This window comes from Trypanosoma rangeli, assembly GCF_003719475.1.
Source record: "Trypanosoma rangeli strain AM80 chromosome Unknown Tra_15.4_contig_00021, whole genome shotgun sequence".
NCBI classification, from domain to species: Eukaryota; Euglenozoa; class Kinetoplastea; order Trypanosomatida; family Trypanosomatidae; genus Trypanosoma; species Trypanosoma rangeli.
Window position 1 is genome coordinate 74,468 of NW_021705766.1, and position 17,007 is coordinate 91,474.

The following is a 17,007-nucleotide window of genomic DNA, read 5'->3' on the forward strand; positions in this document are numbered from 1 at the left end:
AATACCGCCACCATCGCTGTAGATGCTGAGGTCCCGGACACCAGTGCGCTTAAGCTCCTTTGCAAGCGCGTGTGGCATGCCACCCGTTCCAAAACCGCCAACGGCGAGTGAGGCTCCATTCTTGACGTCGGCAAGGGCCTTCTCCAACGGCATAACCTTGTTCAGGCCAACCATGCGTAAAAAGGAACGGCGAAGCATTCTTGACGATGAAGTTCAACTGACAATAATGCTGTTGCTTGGGTAGCTTAACTTTAGCTCGTGTGAATCGAGGTTTTTCCCTTCTTTTTTTTTTTGGACATTTGAACCACACACAAACACACAGACAAAATGCGAAAAATGCACAGCCAAGGGGAACGGAAAACACAAAAAGAAACAAACAAACAAACGACTCCCAGACAACGCCCACCATTCACTCAGTGCAAGGGGGAAGGCGGGCATCGACATGTCCACCACTGCCGCGCCCACAGGCATGCGTTGCTGCGACGGTAAGGAGCAAACAACCGCAATTAACAAGCTTATATAAGCAAAATAAAAAGTGTGTAAGCACTCGTAAGTTAAAAATTGGCCCACAGAGAACCTGCAGTCGTTAAATACATGAATGCAGATGTTGTGGGAACGGATTTGAAGTGAAAGTATCTGGGAGATAGCACGTAACTCTCGAGAGTCAGGCTTTTTTTCACACAGAGAGAGAATCGATAAAGCGAAAATAGAAAATAGGTGTTGGAAAATAAACCTAACACGTAATAGTAGTAATAGTATGTACATACTCCTACTCACACGCATGAAGAGAGGGGTAACCGATGAAGAGGAGAAAAACTATTACGCTAAGAGTTCCCGCTCATCCTCTTCAAGCTGTGCGATTTCGCGCCAAAGCTTGTTGCGCAGGTTCATCAACTGTTTCTCCTTAAAATGTATGGCCTCCTTCTGGCTTACTATTGTCTCCAAGAGGGGGTCTGAGTCCTCTTGTGTACTGGATGTTGTGCGCTCGCACCCAGTTTGCCGTGTGCATTTGCGTTGGGCGGGTGACTCTATTTCAGACAACTTTGAAAATTGCTGTTGAACATCGCGTAGAGCGGCAATAACCCTCTTCACGGTATCCTCTTTGTGCCGTTTTTGCTCATGTATTCCTGTAATCGTCTTTGAAAGACTCTCTGGGGTAATTGTCACGTGAGGCGCTTTGAATGGGCCAAATGATATTATTCTGGTCTCTTCTCTCGTCGCTGGTTTCCTTCTGCGTGTATACAACATTGCCGCGTAATCAGGAGGAGGAGTCATTGAAATATTCTCGTCCACAGATTGTCCTCCATTCGGAGTAGTTGTTGTATCTACATTGTGTGACATACCATGCTGCTCCACAGCCCCAGTGTGCAGCCCAAGCGCCGCGAGCTCAAGCTCACCCTGTATTTGGCGGTTAACGCCTTCTTGAGTAGGTCGGCCTTTGATGGAAATGACCACATGATTACCGTCACTTTCCACAATAGGTGAACACTGAACGCCTCTGTCTGTTGTAGGCACACACTGCCCAGTAGGCATCTTATGCTCTGTATTGCAGGTATCCAGCTTGGTAGTAAAGTAGTTCAGCCTGTCTTGGAGGGCGTTCATTTGTGTTTCGATCCTCTCCAGACGTTCCACAAGTTCTCTGGTGTCCAAGATAGCAGTGTCAACGAATGAAGTTGCGCTGCGTGCAATAGCTCTCTCAACTATGATAGCAGCACTCTTCAACATATTTGTCGGCGGTTCAACAATTTCTTCTTCCGATGAAGGTTGTTCCGTGGAATCAAGCTTCGTTACGGCATGCAACGTTGTCTCCAGATATCGCACCCTCTCAGCCAAATCCTCCAGAAGGCTCGTTGTGGTATCGTCCAGCCTGTTCAAACCCAACGGAACCCCTTCTCCGGGCGAGAAGGTTGGGTCGACTCCGGCACTGTTGGATGCGACTTTGTGAAACTCCTGCAGCTCTGCCCAAAGAGAGCTTTCAGCCGCCTCTTTAATTTCCTGCACTTTTGCGTTGACGAAGCCGGACACAAGGCCTTTTATGTCACCATTTACATGATCGTTGGCTGCAACAGTGTCTCGTTGACCTATTTCAACTACAGCACGCTCCACCGCCTGCAATTGCTCCTGCAGTAGCCGTATAGGATCAGCGTTGCCTTCAAAGGATAGTGGCGGCTGTTCCTGCCTCTGCGCAATCTCCTCTTGCACTCGGTGGGTAAATTCCACATAGCGTTCCTCCAGCATCATAGCTTCTTGCCTGAAAAGAGTGGGCAAGGACTCAAAATCTACCATTTTTGTTTCTAGTGCATTTAGATCCCTCTCAAATACACAAGAAGATATTTGTTGCCTCTCCAAAGTCTCATCTATTTTACGTGCACGCTGCATTGCCTCCTCCGCTGTACGACGCACATTTTCCAGCTCATGTAACACATACTCTAGTGCTGGCTTGCCTTCATGCATTCTCGCACTGGAGTGTGACATGAGTGCAAAGGGGTTGCCGCCAGAAGCGTATCCAAACTCCTCCCGCCGCTGAATGGCAATCATCTGCGCCTCTAGTTCTGCTATCCGCTGAATAAGATCACGTTTTTGAAAATCCACCTGGTCTTGAAGTGCATGAAGAGCCACCAGGTCCGCTTCTTGGGCGTAGTTAATAAGATGCTTCATCTCCGTCACGAAGGTAATAAACTCCTCAACTGGCACTGTCGGCTGCTTAGATGGAGAACGCGATGACCAGCGACAGACGGCGGCTGTAGAGCTAGCAGATGTAGGATCACCTTGATTGGCCTCTTCAGAGGCAAGGCGCGCACGTAGTTGACGGTTCTGCTCCTCCAATGCGTCGCGGATGCGCTTTTGTTGCTCCTCTCGAGCCCGAATGAGGTGTGCAAAGGAGTCATTTTTGGGTGCTTGAGTAGACAGGCCCTCATCCACCCAGCAATTTGGCGCGGAGCCTGACCGCAACTGGGTATCGCCACGTGACATACCCCAGTTTCCCTCCCCTTATTATTCCCAGCGGATGTTTCGGTTTGCGTTGTGCAGCACTCCAGCAGTACAATCCCGTAATGCCGTCGCGTTGATGGGCCGCCGCATATACACACAAAAAGAGCGACCGTGAAGAGGAGGCAGAGGTAAATGATGAAACTAGCCGCAAGAGTGAAGGCAGGAGGGCCGAGTCATGAGAGATGATGGCCAGTCACTCTGCCCATTTGCTCCCTGTGGAGCACTCCTCACACAAATAGACATGCACATACACATTCACAATATCCCTCCAATAACATCATCAAAATCAAGTCACAATAAAAAGAAAAAAAAACCTACAAAAAAGAAAGCAGGTCAGGGTGGTGCATCACAATGAAGCACACAAGTTATAAGGATTAAACAGGCTCTTCTAAAAACGCGTCCCTGATTTGGCAGGAAATGTCTGTCTCTATCTCTCTCTGTGCGTGTGTGTGTCGGAGGCCGACAAAAAAAAAACATAAAATAGTCTCCGCACCTCTGCGTCTTCCTTTTCTTCTTTGGTGGTTCTGGAGGAATGGAAAAACTCGCACTCTCATCCAAACTAGTTTCGTCCCTACGACGACGCCGCCGCACGTCGAGAAAGAACGGCACCAGACACTAACCGCAACTCATTCCCTTCAACGCCACCCAACTCCCTTGTGTAATGCATCCGCAGCGTGGGTATAGAGTCATTGACGGGCAGGGGCGAGTTGTACGGGGGCTCCGCAAAAAGTCGTCGCTGCTGATGTAAATAATTTTGCTGCTGATGCTGCATTGGTCGCTGCGACGGTGGAGCCGTGTTTATCACTTGCGACGACGGTGGTGGTGGTGGTGGTGGTGGTGGGGTCGGCGTCCGTGACACGGCGATCGACGGCGGTGACGTCTGCTCCATGACACGGCGTGTAGGCACGTCAGGCGTCAGTTCTACTTCATGCAGCGGGGCGAGAGGAGCGCGCCGCAATGACGATGTGAGTGCTGCATTTGCAGCCCGGCTGGCATCCACTGAACCGGTGGTGGATGACGCAAAGACTGCGGAAGGCGCGCAGCTACCAGATGTGGCAACACTTCCTGCACAGGACGATTTCAACCCACCAGCCGCGGATGAAAATAATGGCGGCGTTTGATGAATCAACACCCTTGTGCTACCGTCAGTGTTCGTGCCACCAAGAGCCAGTTGTGGCTCGTTGCACCACTCATGCCGCTGCACCCCTTCATGGACGGCCAGTGCTGGCCTTGGTCTTGACGTCATACCACCCGCAGCAAGCATTTCACGCATAAACCCCCAAATTTCATTCATCTTACCAACAATGGAGTCCTCCCAACTAGCGATGGTTTGAGCCAGATTTGCCATGTTTTTATCCATTTGTCGTGCATTGTTCTCAAGAAGCTGACAAAAATTTTTCATCACACGGTTTAACTCCGCTAATATTAATAGATTCTTTGACTCCCCAGCCACATCTTCCCTCGGTAGTTGGGCGGCATGCCAATCAAGGCCCCGTAAATTGCAACGCGGTGTGCCAAGAATAAAGTGGCGCGCATCCCCAGCATCAACAGAATATGGTCGTCGCATTACCGTCTCAATGGGATCTCCTCCACCTTCGCGTTGCTCTCGCCGAACCGCCGTTCGTGCAATTTCTGCATGAGCCTCCACCTTCAGTGCAATGACACGCATTGACTGAAGAAACGGTTCCTTCAAAGTGTTACACTCTAACGTACCTCGTTCAATGTCTTGTGCCGCCGATCGGACAGCGCCCCGCACGCTTTGCCGAACATCTTCAAGGCATTCGGCAGCCCGGTGGATCAGCAGGGCAACCTCGCGATCGCCATCCATACGTCGAACCTCGTCCTTGAGACCACTCACCTCCGCTTGTGCCCGTTGCAGCAGTCGTTGAGACTGGGCGTATTCACGGTTAAGCCGCTTCACCTCCCTCTGCAGGTCATCCACGCAGTTTTGGTTATCATGACCGCTTTTCATGATTTCCCCCAGGGCAGTCGACACCATCTTCCCGTATTTATCGATGCGCCGCTCCGTCTTTCCGACAACACTTAATACAAGGGTAAGTTGTGCCTCCATCTCCTCCCTGCAACTATTAACAACAGCTTCAATAGTCTGCTTGCAGTACTCATGACGCCGCCTCTCCTCACGTGTCCAAAGTGTCATACAGTCCGACACTGCAGACTCCAGCATGGACATTTTGAGCAAAGTGGCATTCGTCAATTGCTGTGACAGTTTGGGTGACGACTGCAACTCAACATCGCCACTCCCTCGCCCTTCTGGAGTTAACTCATAAGTGGCATTGGTCTCACCATACGTTGCGGCATCCGTTGAGCGCAACGCCTCTCCTATTGCCTTCAGCACATCTCTATTTGTCACCAATGGTCCCGTGCATAGAGAGACATCAAATCCTTCTTTTGGACGCGTACGAAACAACTCCAGAAGACGCTGCAAGTAAAGTTGGTACAGCACTCGGGTCTCTTCAGCAACAAGAAATCTGCTGCGAAGGACCTCCTCCCGTTGTAAAGCCCCAGCAAGACATGCTTGCTCTGCTCGCAGCATTTCCTGTGTATCCTCTATTTCTTTTTCACGTTTTTCCAGTGTCATTTCCAGCATGCACCGAGCATTGGCTGCAGCTTCTTCATTAAGCCTCTGGGCCATTGATGCTCTAGCAGTTTGATGTTCTATATCCTTCTGTACAAGAGCAGCCTCTGCATCAAAGACGGCACGCTGCTTCGCATGGATGACGCCCTCAAGCTCAGCGATCTTAGCTTCGTATTCTCGTCGTAGTTGTGCCTCTCCCTCGTGAGCCAAACGTTGCTCTTGGGCTCTTTGTGTTGGCCTCTCCTCTAAACTTACGAAAGATCTCACTAATTGACTTCCCCTCGTTCTCGTTGTTGTTGGTGTTGCGTGTGACTCGAAGCGTCCTGTTGTTTTGTGGTCCGTGACCTCCATAGCGCTATGAAATTCCCTTTCTTGATGGCTGTTTTGTTGGCAATCACGAGACTGGTGCTCCACAGAGGGCTCCCATTGTGTGTTGCTCCGGTCACGCCTCTCTGCAGCCCCCAACCAGGGTGCCACTGTCTCATATGGTGATAGGGACGCACTCCCCGACGGGTTCAATGACTGTGCATACGTCTTTGGGCTATAATGATGTGTCAGGCGTACACGAAACGAGCGACTGCTGGAAGCTCCTGCCGCTTCAATGCCAGCAGTGTCGAGACGCCTCCCTTCTTCCTCCCCTACCTTGTCTCCATGTTTTGTTTCATGATGCTCTGTGCGGTTTACCCCACGCATCAGAGTCTTGGAATGGGGGTGGGAATTGAAGAGGAGCTCTGTGTCAGTGTTGCAGCTGTCACCACCTCCACCACCCGCAACGGAGGTGGCCAGTCGATGCTCGTGGCCTCGTTTCTGCAGAGCACAGTCGGAGCCAATTGGCAGCTCTGTCACGCCAAACATGCTTCAAACAAACAACGCGAAAATACAAAGGAGTAAGAGAATTACAAAAAAAAAAAAAACGGCCAAAAAAAAAACGGAATCTCTGCAGCAGTGGTGAATGGGATGCGTTGTGAAAGAGGATAACTCTTCTCTCCCAATTTAACTCTAGCAATGCCTTGTCTACTATGAAACCAAAATAAAAATAAAAAACGTCTGCACTGAAACAATGCCAGTACGAGCTCAAAAAGGGGATGTGAGGCTGTGAGTACCGCCTCTATGACTGTGTACCTTGTGTTCAAAGAGAGAAAAGAAAAAAAGAAGAGGTGCCCGTTAAACATTCACAAAGAACAGCAATAAAAAAATAAAAAAAAAGGTAAGATGTAACTGACAACGCGTCAAACACAAGATTTTATTAAGATATATATATATATATATAACAAAATCTTTACCCTTATCCTCCAGCATAAACCATTTTAATCCCAATCGTTGACAAGAAAGGCGTTTGTCTCATTTTCTTCGCCTCTCCTCCCAATCGTATATCTATTTACACTCTGTAATATGCCTCTATGCGCTTCTTAGCACCTCCACAAAGTAACAACTTTTAATGAGAAGGCACACATATTCATCAAACAAAAATCTACGCTCAAACACGAAAGGTTGGTATCGTCCAGCACAAAATAAAATCTAACATATCAGTGCCTTGATTATCCCCGTTTGTTCAAAGGGTTCCTGTAAGAGAACGAAGGTGCAGCATCTCCGCTAAATGTGCGGTGGACTCGCGCCCATCTATGATCACCGTGTCGCGCCTAATGAAATCCCGCAATGGAGGCACGAGGAAGTCCTCAGTGTTTGTGACGCAGTCGTTCCATCGCGCGACGGATACAACCGGCGTCAAACCCTCCTTTGTGGGCCCTTCGTGAGCAAAGAGAACAATAAACGTCTGCTCGGTTTGAATTATTTGCTGCTGTTGCAATTCCTGCCGTCGCGTGGTCGGGCCGATTAATCGAGGAACGGGACAAGAGAGCAAAACTGGTCGTACCTCGCGTGTATACTTCCCAAGCCCCCTCTCAACAGTCAATGCAATCAACATACGCTCTGCCAACATGGAAAGACGAAAAGGACAACCAAACGTCTCTAACGCAGTAGAGGCATTCGTCGGATCACTCGGTTGAACATAATGAATGCCTTTGGTGCTTTGAATCATGCCAGGTTGCATTAATGCACTGGTGGCTGCTGCCACTGCCTCGTGCAGCATCCGCGCTTCTTGCACTGCAGCTACAAATAACGTGGTGTTAGGATCCGCATCAATAACGCCATGAGCACGCCAAAACTGCTCCCGACGAAACTCACGTAATTTTTCCTTCATCACTGCCTCGCTCACCTCTTCAGTGTTCATATTACTTGGCGGCACTTTTGCAAGCAACGCCGTAAAAAGGGTACAAACATCAAAGGTTGAGACCTCCACACTATACCCTGTTGTGCGTGCCACACAACGAATACGAGTCGGGCTTTTGATGAAGCTTCCCCTTGCTCTCAAGACTTGTTTAAGTTCATTGTGCACAAGTCGTAGTGATTCCACCCTAACGTCGTCCGGAAGCTCGCCCCATGGCTGTTGGGCTAATTTTGCAGAGACACCACAACGTGCCAGGAGTTGTCGCAGCGTCCCCGTCCCATCCTCTACGTGATGGAGGCTCAGGAGACTCGCAACCACCGGGTGGTACCACATGGCCCCCCACAAGGAATAGTGCCGCAGGAGAAACAACTGATCCTCATCAAAGTTTATAAGCTGCATTGTGTTACTAGACGCAATCTTGTGGTGCCTGTTGAGTGTTTCCTCCGTGACATCATCTAGTGGTCCTCGGCGAATGCCCTTGCGTAGCGTCACCTCGTTGTGTAAGCGTCGCATTTCCACTAGATACGTTCCATAATCGATCAGACGACGCGTAAACAAATCGCAGATTCCCACTGCCGCGTGCCACAACACCGCCTCCTTAACACGGTTCAAAAGAATTGCCAAGTCGTAGACTTCTAACGCAGAACTTTTGCCACCACACTCAGCTGCGTAATAGAGCCGTTCAAGCTCCTCCGGCACCTCCTCGTTCATCCAGTCAATCCCCTCTTGGCTGTGTGAGGGAGTCATATCGTCATGAGTTTCAGCATCATCATCATCGTCATCGCTGCTACCGCTGTCAATTTCACTCTCCTCCTCTGCTTCTTCCGCGACGTCAACGCCTTCGCCGTATGCACGTAGGCGACGTTGATTTCGGCGCATCCGCCGCCGCCGCCGCCGCCGCGCCCGTACTAATTCTAGTCTTCGCTGCTCCAGGAAAAACTGCTCCACCTCCTCATAGATGCGATCATGTCCCCAGACCACCAACCGGTCATTGTCGCTTGCGCGCAGATTGTCAAGAAGAAAAGGACGATAGGAATCCAGCACAATCACAATATGTCGCCCCAAGTTAAAGAAAGACCGCAGTGAGATGGAAGCTCCAAGGCCAATAAGAACAAACAACTCGTCTACGGGTGCACCGTCACCCAAAAACTCCGTATCTTGCACCATACTTGTGCGCTGTATCACGTCCTTCACCTCATCATACTCCATGATGGGGTGCAGGTTAAAAGGGATAAAGCAGGCCTTTAACAGCGCTGTTAAAGTGATGGACGCCGCCGCCGCATCTGCGTGATACGCCACAAGCAGTTGAATGGGCTTGCGCGTTGTGTGATAAAAGCGATTAATGTGATGCCATGGTGTCACCTGGTCGGTCATGCCTTACCTGCGTTGAATACCTTTTAAGTGGTATTCAGCTCTTCTTTTCTTTTGTTTCGTTTGGTTTTTCGTATGTATGTGTAAGCGAGGGAGATAGTCTATACTTATGCTTGCGTATGTCCTACGCGTTATCCCACCAGCAGCACCACAGAAACCAACAAACCATAAAAAGTTTTTTCATAAAAATGAGGCGAAAAAAGTTGTGGAGTGTTAACAGGAAAATCTACAGACTGTTGATTCCCAGCAGGTGACTCTTCTACTCCCTTTAATCTTGAGAGCGGTATTGAAATCCCCGTCCTTCCCCCCCCCCCCCCCCCCGTTCTCCTCTTCTTGTGTAAGACGTGTTTGATGTCATTTATTCAGTGACAATACAGGTAACACTGGGAAATGGAAATAGTCTCCTGTATTAGGAGCGGTGTAACTTTTGCAACTGCCCCATCCAGCTTTGCTCTGCCGCTCTCCACAGCGTCCCTGAAAGCGGCACTACTGGTGTCCTCCATGCCAGTACCAACGGTTTTCTTCATTTTTTGGTGTTCCTTTAGAATTGTCAGGCTAATTTCTTGTCGCCATAGGTACCACCGCCTCATCACCTGAAACACTGTGCTCGGTGCCGTGTGGTGCAGGAGAACCTGTCCGTCCGCACAGGCCATACGGAAGGCCTCACGCATTGACGGATCCTCCATAAGCGGAGTCGCAGCTAACGCTGCCTCTCCAAGCCCGGCCTTTGTGGCTTCTCCGCTGTCCAGACCCTTGGCAGACATGATAGAAAACCATGTGGCCTCCATTTTTGTGATCCACAAAATAACCTCTTCTGTATTCCAGTGCAACGGGTCAGAGCGAGGCAAATGCCTCTCGCCGTGAGGTTCACCCAAAGCGTTGAGGACCTTTTGCACTAATGCCTCATGTGCCTGCAACCCCTCGCGACTGCGCAGAAGCTGTTTACCAGTAGTGAATTCTAGCGTCGCTGTGCCACTTGGGCTCTCCCGCCACCCTTCCCCCAACATAAACTGTGGAAGTGGCATGGCGTCCACTGATGCATCCTCCACATCCCGTTCTTCGTCCATTGCATCCTCCATATGGCCGTCCTCTGTACCCTCTTCTTTTATGCCAAGCTCCTTCACCACATAGTCTTAATACGTCGCATATTTTTTTTTTCAAGTCTTCTCCTTCGTGCCCGAAGCTCGCGTGAGTGCAGCTCCTCAGCCGTAAGAGGGCGCAGCGTTGTCCCGTCTACACCCCTCACAGAAGAGGCAGAATCCACGCCATGAGTTTCCTGCTCCTGCGTTTTCTTGACGGACATCCGAGCCACCGTCGTGAATATTGCCCACTCGGGGCCCAAAGTGGGCCGTACGCACCTCGTCACTAGCTGCGGCGTCGGCAAAGGCGTCAATGTCCACACTGATCCAAGCGGCGTAGAAGCCGTCGGATGGATCACCGGAAGCGGAATTCTCACCGAAGGGGTCATCAGGAGCCAAAGAACGGGGCTTCATCGCCCGCCATGCACACAAGCATGAAAGACATCTTTCGACAGCTCAAGTGCAAGTCGGCTGCATGTGTCATAGCCCACGCAAATACAGTCGTGTGAATTTCATCGGCATAATCAGCTTCCCCCACCCACCTCTATATATATATTGTTGCTGTTGCTTCTGTTTCTGCCGTTCGATGCGCTTCTATATCTCGCTGTTGTCTAACCGTTTTTTTTTTTGTGTGTGTGCGTTTAATAGTCTCATGCAGTTGAAAAAATCCCCCCAACTACAACCACCAGACAGAAAAAAAAAATGAACAAGAACCCAGTGGTGCAAGGATCGTCTACGTCTTACTCCTCCCTAGTAGAAACATGGGATGGAAAATAAGTAGGAACAACGCACACTTCCCCGCAATGCATGCCAAATCACATGTGCATTATGTCTATTCAATACCCAAACGGCAAGAGAGCATCTGCAATGGGGTCCTCAAAAGCTATAGCCCGTATATAAAAAAAAAACGGGGTGCTGGAGAAATACCTTTAGCCTGCATTCTACGCGGTGCAAGAGGGATGAGGTTGGGCAAGTTTACAACACGCACCCTCCGCACAGCCACCAAACAAAATAAAAAAGACTATTACAGGTAGTAGTTTCCCAATATGCCCGTAAAAGCCCACCATTTGGTCTGCAGGTATTCCCAATAAGATTCAAAAATAAAAATAAAAATCTGCCCCAGTATCCGCGTTCCCAATACGCGTACAATCTAGAAAAACATCCTAAGAGAATTATTATTATGCAATGTCCAAACTAAGAGGAATAGCCAAAGGGATGAGCCTGGTGAAACTTCCACGCGGAAGCAATAATTTTTTCAATGTTGTCATACTCCAACTCCCACCCAAGCGCCTTCTTTGCCTCTTCACCAGATGCCACCAGCACCGGTGGATCACCCTCACGGCGTGGAGATTCCTTTACAGGTATAGGATGACCCGTTACGCGACGCGCTGCATCAATGACCTCCCGCACGGAGTATCCACGTGAAGTCCCAAGATTAAATGCTGAGAAAAACTTGGATTTGTCCTCTGCATTGAGCTTCGCCAAGTAATCTAGTGCGAGAATGTGAGCCAACGACAAGTCATTCACGTGAATGTAGTCACGCACACAGGTTCCATCAGGTGTGGGGTAGTCTGTGCCAAAGATCGAAACAAATTCTTGAACAAGAGGTTGTTGCAGTTGCCTGTCACGCTTGTTAATCTCCGCCGCAAGTGGCACGCGCAGAACAAGTGGAATGAGATGTGTCTCAGGCTTATGATCTTCACCAATGTCTCCGTCTTCGTCTGCCCCACAAGCGTTGAAGTACCGCAGGCAAACACTTTTGATGCCGTAGGCAAAGGCGCAGTCCTTTAAAAGCCACTCCGAAACTAGTTTTGTCTCGCCATAGGGGCTTTCCGGGGATTTCTTGGCATCGGGATAAATAGGTTCCATGCTTACCTGTGCGCCATCCCCAGCTGCATGCTTCGCAGGGTTCCCGAACAATGCCGCTGTACTGGAGAAGATGATCTTGTCGCAGTGGTGTGCACGCATGGCCTCTAATAAGCGGATAATCCCAAATACATTATTGTTGTAATAATGCAAAGGATCTCGCACGCTTTCCGGAACAACAATATAACCACACATATGAACAACAGCATCGATAGGGGCATGCCGCGCAAAAACATCATTCAAAAATGTCTCATCTCGTACATCTCCCACCTCCAGTACAGCGTGGCGTTCTGGATTCACATGCTCATAGCCGCACTTTTGCTTCCGCATCAAGTTTTCCTTTGTGTCAACATGGCTGGAGCGTCCATGCGTCGCCACCAGGCTGTCAAGAATGACAACGGAGTGAGAAGTTCGGCGTAGCAGCGCACGAACCAAATGAGTCCCAATGTACCCAGCCCCTCCGCATACCAAAACCTTCATGTTAACTGCTGTTAACGCTTCCTACTAATCGTTTTACGCCCAAACTGTAGCAGTCACCTGTTGGTGGTTGTTTCGTTTAATCACTCTGTAAAGATATGAATGTAAAAATGAAAAGGAAGTGAGAAACATGTGCCGACACCTCCACGAGGTAAATTGGTACACGGCATACACTGCGCATTGGTACTGCTCCCACTCCCTCCTCTCTTCTTTTCCTCCCCTTTGCATGCGTGTAAAGCAGATGCTGCCAGAAAAAATACAGCCGCCTCACATAATAAAAAATATTCCGCCGATGAAGGTGTGTGTAATAAACACAGAAAAAAAAAGCCCCAATACGCAATAATCTTTTTGAGTAGCGCCACCTCTCCAACCGCAAAGCCGCATGGGCGTTGTGGTCTGTCTGGTTCACACTACCTCTTCTGTGTATTCAGCATGCCGTCTCGCTGCCTCCTCCTCCCACAGCGGCAGTTTTCCCCCTCATCGTTTGCAGCTTCTCCTCCTGGTGTAATACTACAATCGGTAGGGCGTCTTGCTTTATGTATAAACTTGCGAGTAAAGATATGTTATGTACCTCGCCATCACCGTACCTCACCAGCCGTGCGACAATACCTGCAAGGCAGAGAGACACGGACACACATAGGCAGAAAAAGGAAAGCAGCAAAAAAAAATAATATGACGTAATGGCAGTCGTACAGTGATGTAATTCTACTCGAGTGAACGCGAGTACAAAAAAGAAACAGTACGTCGTCCCCACATATACACAGAGAGAAAGAAAGTGTGTAGTGGCAGCAGAAGCACACATAACAGCATGAGTAAATAAAGACAAGCTCAGCTTTTTCGCCTCGACATAATGAAAAAACTACCACTACTACAACTACAGCTTCACCAGCTCTACCGGAATTATAAAGGAATAAAGATTGGGGTGCAGTCGCAGTGAGGTGGGTTTCAGCTTAGGGACCGCAGCATTCGCATTGGTTGTCCCATCTGCCTCCTCCGATTCCGTATGCGGGTCTAGTGAATTGTGACCCATACCTCCAACATTTAGCCGGATCAATTCATCGGCATGCGAAAGACGTTCAAGAACTTTCTTCTTCAGGTCTGAGTTCATCATAAAGCTGTTTTGCACCCGCATCACGATCGCGTCAAGTGTGTGATGTGCGCCGACAAGTGTAGGTTCTGTGCATAGCACAGGAACAACGCCAATGAACCTGTCCGCAAGAACCTCGGTAGCCGCAGTGAGATATGACATTCCCGTTCCTAATGGGTTCCCAAAGCACACCACCGCCGACGGCGTTTCCTCGCTGATGTTCGCGTCTCGGCCAATGAATTGGTGGTACTTTGCGTTGTACAGGCGCACAAGCAGTGCGGCCTCCAGCGCCGCCTCATTGTTTGAGGACTTTGTGTGCCACACATCGCCAAGGACAGAGGTAGGTGCCGTTCGCGTCACGTCGCCGCTCTCCGCGATGGCGTACACAGCATTGTGTTCTCCATCTCCAAAGGCATCGGAGCTCAAGATAAACCGCAACTGTTTCCAGTGCGCGGACAATTTTTTCACTCGGAGTGAGAGCTCTGAAATAAACGCTGTGACGTCGTCATCAACACCAACAATGTGAACTACAGGAACCCCTGCAATCTGCATCTCACAACAAGAATCTGTGAGAAACTGCAGAAGTGTCACGACCACCGATGCGGATGGCGTCTCAAGACGCTCCGTTGGGCATGATTGCAGAAGAGGCATGACAGTTTTTTCGTAGTCTTCTTGTGCCTTCCGCCACAGTCTGCACACCTTTTTGTGCCCGCTCTTCCAATCCATTATTTGATGCTTTTTGCAGCAATACATTTCCACCTTGCAGCCACCACATCGCAAGAGTTTGTCTCGACGGCGAGCACACCACGAACACTTGTGGTTGTGTGGGGGAGCAGGCACCGGTGTAACATCTCTCTTGAGCGTGTACCCACCGCACCCACCACGATTGCTGACGGCACACACAGGGGTAATGTGATCTGAGAGGAAGAGAAAGACGCGGCTCGCCGCATCCCACTCCTCCGGCGAACGTGGTGACTCCTCAATAATCTCCAAATGCGGAGATGCAATTAGTGTATCCTTCACAACCGACCCCGTTGGTCGACGGAACACAACCTTTGGGAATGTGTAGCCACTGCATGATCCTTTGCAAAGTGGTTCTTTTGGTGTTTCCATGGAAAATGACGGCGCCTGTGTCGAAAGAAAGTCCAGATAACGATCAATGTCATCAAAAGCTATACCCTCCAGAGGTGTTAGCTGCGCAAAGAGTTCGCCGTCTTCGTGCATTATATCCCCGTACACCGTATCGAAGCATTTCTCGTTGCATAGTTGCGAATAAAGATATAACACCTCACCGCCATCCCGCATCAAGTGTAACTCTGCGCCAATAGGCTGCGGCTCCAGTGGGCCGGGGTCAAGGTTCTCAATCGACACCTCCTCCTTTTCCACGTAGAGTTTTTGGATGAGAAGCACATACCACCGTTGCCCCGGCTCCTCCGCCGTCGTTGGCGGTGTCAGCGTGAAGGAAGCCACGTTACCCACACGCATCTTCAAGTTTTGAAGCGCCACACGACGTTCCTCTAACAGTTTGGAGGTTACCAATTGCCGTTCTCCCTCCCCCACACCGCTCACTTCATCACCGGCATTGCTCCCATCAGGTTCCTGAAACGTCGCAGTGTACAATAGCTTGCTTAGCCGTGGAAGAGCGGCAAGAATGGCGTCATTGCCTTCTTGGGACGGCGCCGATACATCGGATGCCTCTAATGTTCTACGGCGCGCCCACTCTATCGCGTCCTCGACGAACGCCGGCAAATGACCACCTCCGCCGTTCACCATACCTGTACAATCACTCGTTACACGATGAAGCCTCACGGACACCGCTTGGGACGTACGCGGCAGCCGCAGCTGTTCAACTCTCCCCTTGTACTCTTCAAAAGCATGCTCGGAAAAGAGACCGAGACGGTCGTGTGTATCGCCCACGGTCACACAGACCACAGAGAAAAACGTGGGGTGGAGAGCCGGCGGTACAGCCTGCAGGATTTCTGAAACGAGTTCCGCACCTTTTGTCTCCCACAGCACCTCCCTGCAGGTGTGCGTCAAATCATACAATAACAAATGCCACGGAGCGTCGTCCGCGGCGCTGGTGATTTCGTCCTCATCGCTGGAAGAGGGGGATGAAAAAAGCAGATGAAACACTGGTGCGTACAGCCGGTTGGCTCGCCTATCACGCGACCACTGACGCCGAAAGACAACCAAAAGTTCCCACCGTGAATACCGCTCTGTCACACAACCTCCCAATGCCCCTGCCCGGTTGCACGCCTCTCCATGACGAAGAAATCCCTCTGCAACTGACATGGCGTGGCAACGATTCAAATACAACAACGGTGAAAACACAACCCTCAATTCTCTAACAGAGCCAAAGCAAAAACGAAAACAAAACAAGGCGCACCAGAACAACCGTTGAAAGTCAGCAACAGACTCAAATATTTTTTTGTATTTTTTGAAGCTAACTAAAATGATACGTGATTCTACCCGTCAACGAATGAGAGGCATACCGGCAGCGAAAAAATCACAGGAGGCATACCAAAATCAAATAAAAAAAAATCTTTCATATACCCATTTTCTTTCCTTTTTTATATTAACTGAATAAAGCGCAGATTCAACACATCCCTGAAATAAGAAGACACAAAAAAAAAAAAACACCAATGCACACACACACACAACAAAAAAAAAAAGACTATCTAATCACAGTTACAACAATCTATCATTAACTCAACTCGTCCAACAATAAACAAACAAGCAAACACAACAAGTGCTAGTCACTCAGCTCTATTTAAGTACAAAAAAAAAAGGACAAACATCAAAAAGTGCACAACAAAATCTAGCATTACATCACCATGCACAAAGGGCAGAAACGACGTCCAGGAGAACTCCCATCTACAGAACCATTCGTACGCTCTAACAACGGCATCGACTCCGTAACATTTTTTTCACGATATTTCGACTTAATCTTCATTTTCCTGCGCGGATCACTCAAATCTGGAACGGGATCAACAGACAAGCACTCATTAGCCACCGCAGCCTTCATACATTCCGCAGCTCTCTGCTTCTCGGCCTTCAAGGCGATAACAGCCTTCTCGGCCCTGCGCTTCTCGGCATCCAATGCCTCCGCTGCTCTCTGCTTCTCGGCATCCAAAGCCTCCTCAGCTCTCTGCTTCTCGGCCTCCAATGCGATAACAGCCTTCTCGGCCCTGCGCTTCTCGGCATCCACAGCCTCCGCTGCTCTCTGCTTCTCGGCATCCAACGCCTCCGCAGCTCTCTGCTTCTCGGCCTTCAATGCCTCCTCAGCTCTCTGATTCTCGCCTTCAATGACTCC

The 17,007-nt window shown here is 49.7% G+C and overlaps 8 protein-coding genes across 8 annotated transcripts, besides 8 other annotated features; all 8 read right to left on the bottom strand.

Annotated features, from left to right (window-relative positions):
- Positions 1 to 358: 358 nt before the first annotated feature.
- Positions 359 to 386: a microsatellite.
- Positions 387 to 686: 300 nt separating this feature from the next.
- Positions 687 to 730: a sequence feature (A-rich).
- Positions 731 to 819: 89 nt separating this feature from the next.
- Positions 820 to 2,973, bottom strand: TraAM80_01090 (uncharacterized protein; the record flags this gene model as incomplete). Its single annotated transcript, XM_029378144.1, has 1 exon — positions 820 to 2,973. One exon carries the CDS (start codon positions 2,971 to 2,973, stop codon positions 820 to 822), a length of 2,154 nt encoding a protein of 717 aa, XP_029241994.1.
- A 246-nt stretch (positions 2,974 to 3,219) lies between these two features.
- Positions 3,220 to 3,251: a microsatellite.
- A 311-nt stretch (positions 3,252 to 3,562) lies between these two features.
- Positions 3,563 to 6,442, bottom strand: TraAM80_01091 (uncharacterized protein; the record flags this gene model as incomplete). Its single annotated transcript, XM_029378145.1, has 1 exon — positions 3,563 to 6,442. The coding sequence occupies one exon, from the start codon at positions 6,440 to 6,442 to the stop codon at positions 3,563 to 3,565; it is 2,880 nt and encodes a 959-aa protein (XP_029241995.1).
- A 45-nt stretch (positions 6,443 to 6,487) lies between these two features.
- Positions 6,488 to 6,516: a sequence feature (A-rich).
- A 322-nt stretch (positions 6,517 to 6,838) lies between these two features.
- Positions 6,839 to 6,857: a microsatellite.
- A 282-nt stretch (positions 6,858 to 7,139) lies between these two features.
- On the bottom strand, positions 7,140 to 9,188 carry TraAM80_01092 (putative cell division cycle protein 45 (CDC45); the record flags this gene model as incomplete). Its single annotated transcript, XM_029378146.1, has 1 exon — positions 7,140 to 9,188. One exon carries the CDS (start codon positions 9,186 to 9,188, stop codon positions 7,140 to 7,142), a length of 2,049 nt encoding a protein of 682 aa, XP_029241996.1.
- Positions 9,189 to 9,229: 41 nt separating this feature from the next.
- Positions 9,230 to 9,256: a microsatellite.
- Positions 9,257 to 9,488: 232 nt separating this feature from the next.
- Positions 9,489 to 9,506: a microsatellite.
- Positions 9,507 to 9,547: 41 nt separating this feature from the next.
- Positions 9,548 to 10,264, bottom strand: TraAM80_01093 (uncharacterized protein; the record flags this gene model as incomplete). Its single annotated transcript, XM_029378147.1, has 1 exon — positions 9,548 to 10,264. The coding sequence occupies one exon, from the start codon at positions 10,262 to 10,264 to the stop codon at positions 9,548 to 9,550; it is 717 nt and encodes a 238-aa protein (XP_029241997.1).
- A 41-nt stretch (positions 10,265 to 10,305) lies between these two features.
- Positions 10,306 to 10,653, bottom strand: TraAM80_01094 (uncharacterized protein; the record flags this gene model as incomplete). Its single annotated transcript, XM_029378148.1, has 1 exon — positions 10,306 to 10,653. One exon carries the CDS (start codon positions 10,651 to 10,653, stop codon positions 10,306 to 10,308), a length of 348 nt encoding a protein of 115 aa, XP_029241998.1.
- Positions 10,654 to 11,458: 805 nt separating this feature from the next.
- TraAM80_01095 (putative UDP-galactose 4-epimerase) lies at positions 11,459 to 12,610 on the bottom strand (the record flags this gene model as incomplete). Its single annotated transcript, XM_029378149.1, has 1 exon — positions 11,459 to 12,610. The coding sequence occupies one exon, from the start codon at positions 12,608 to 12,610 to the stop codon at positions 11,459 to 11,461; it is 1,152 nt and encodes a 383-aa protein (XP_029241999.1).
- Positions 12,611 to 13,481: 871 nt separating this feature from the next.
- Positions 13,482 to 15,986, bottom strand: TraAM80_01096 (uncharacterized protein; the record flags this gene model as incomplete). Its single annotated transcript, XM_029378150.1, has 1 exon — positions 13,482 to 15,986. The coding sequence occupies one exon, from the start codon at positions 15,984 to 15,986 to the stop codon at positions 13,482 to 13,484; it is 2,505 nt and encodes an 834-aa protein (XP_029242000.1).
- A 428-nt stretch (positions 15,987 to 16,414) lies between these two features.
- Positions 16,415 to 16,443: a microsatellite.
- Positions 16,444 to 16,518: 75 nt separating this feature from the next.
- Positions 16,519 to 17,007, bottom strand: TraAM80_01097 (R27-2 protein; the record flags this gene model as incomplete). The annotated part of the gene is made up of 1 exon (XM_029378151.1): positions 16,519 to 17,007. A coding segment is annotated over one exon (489 nt), but the record flags the coding sequence as incomplete, so codon positions are not given.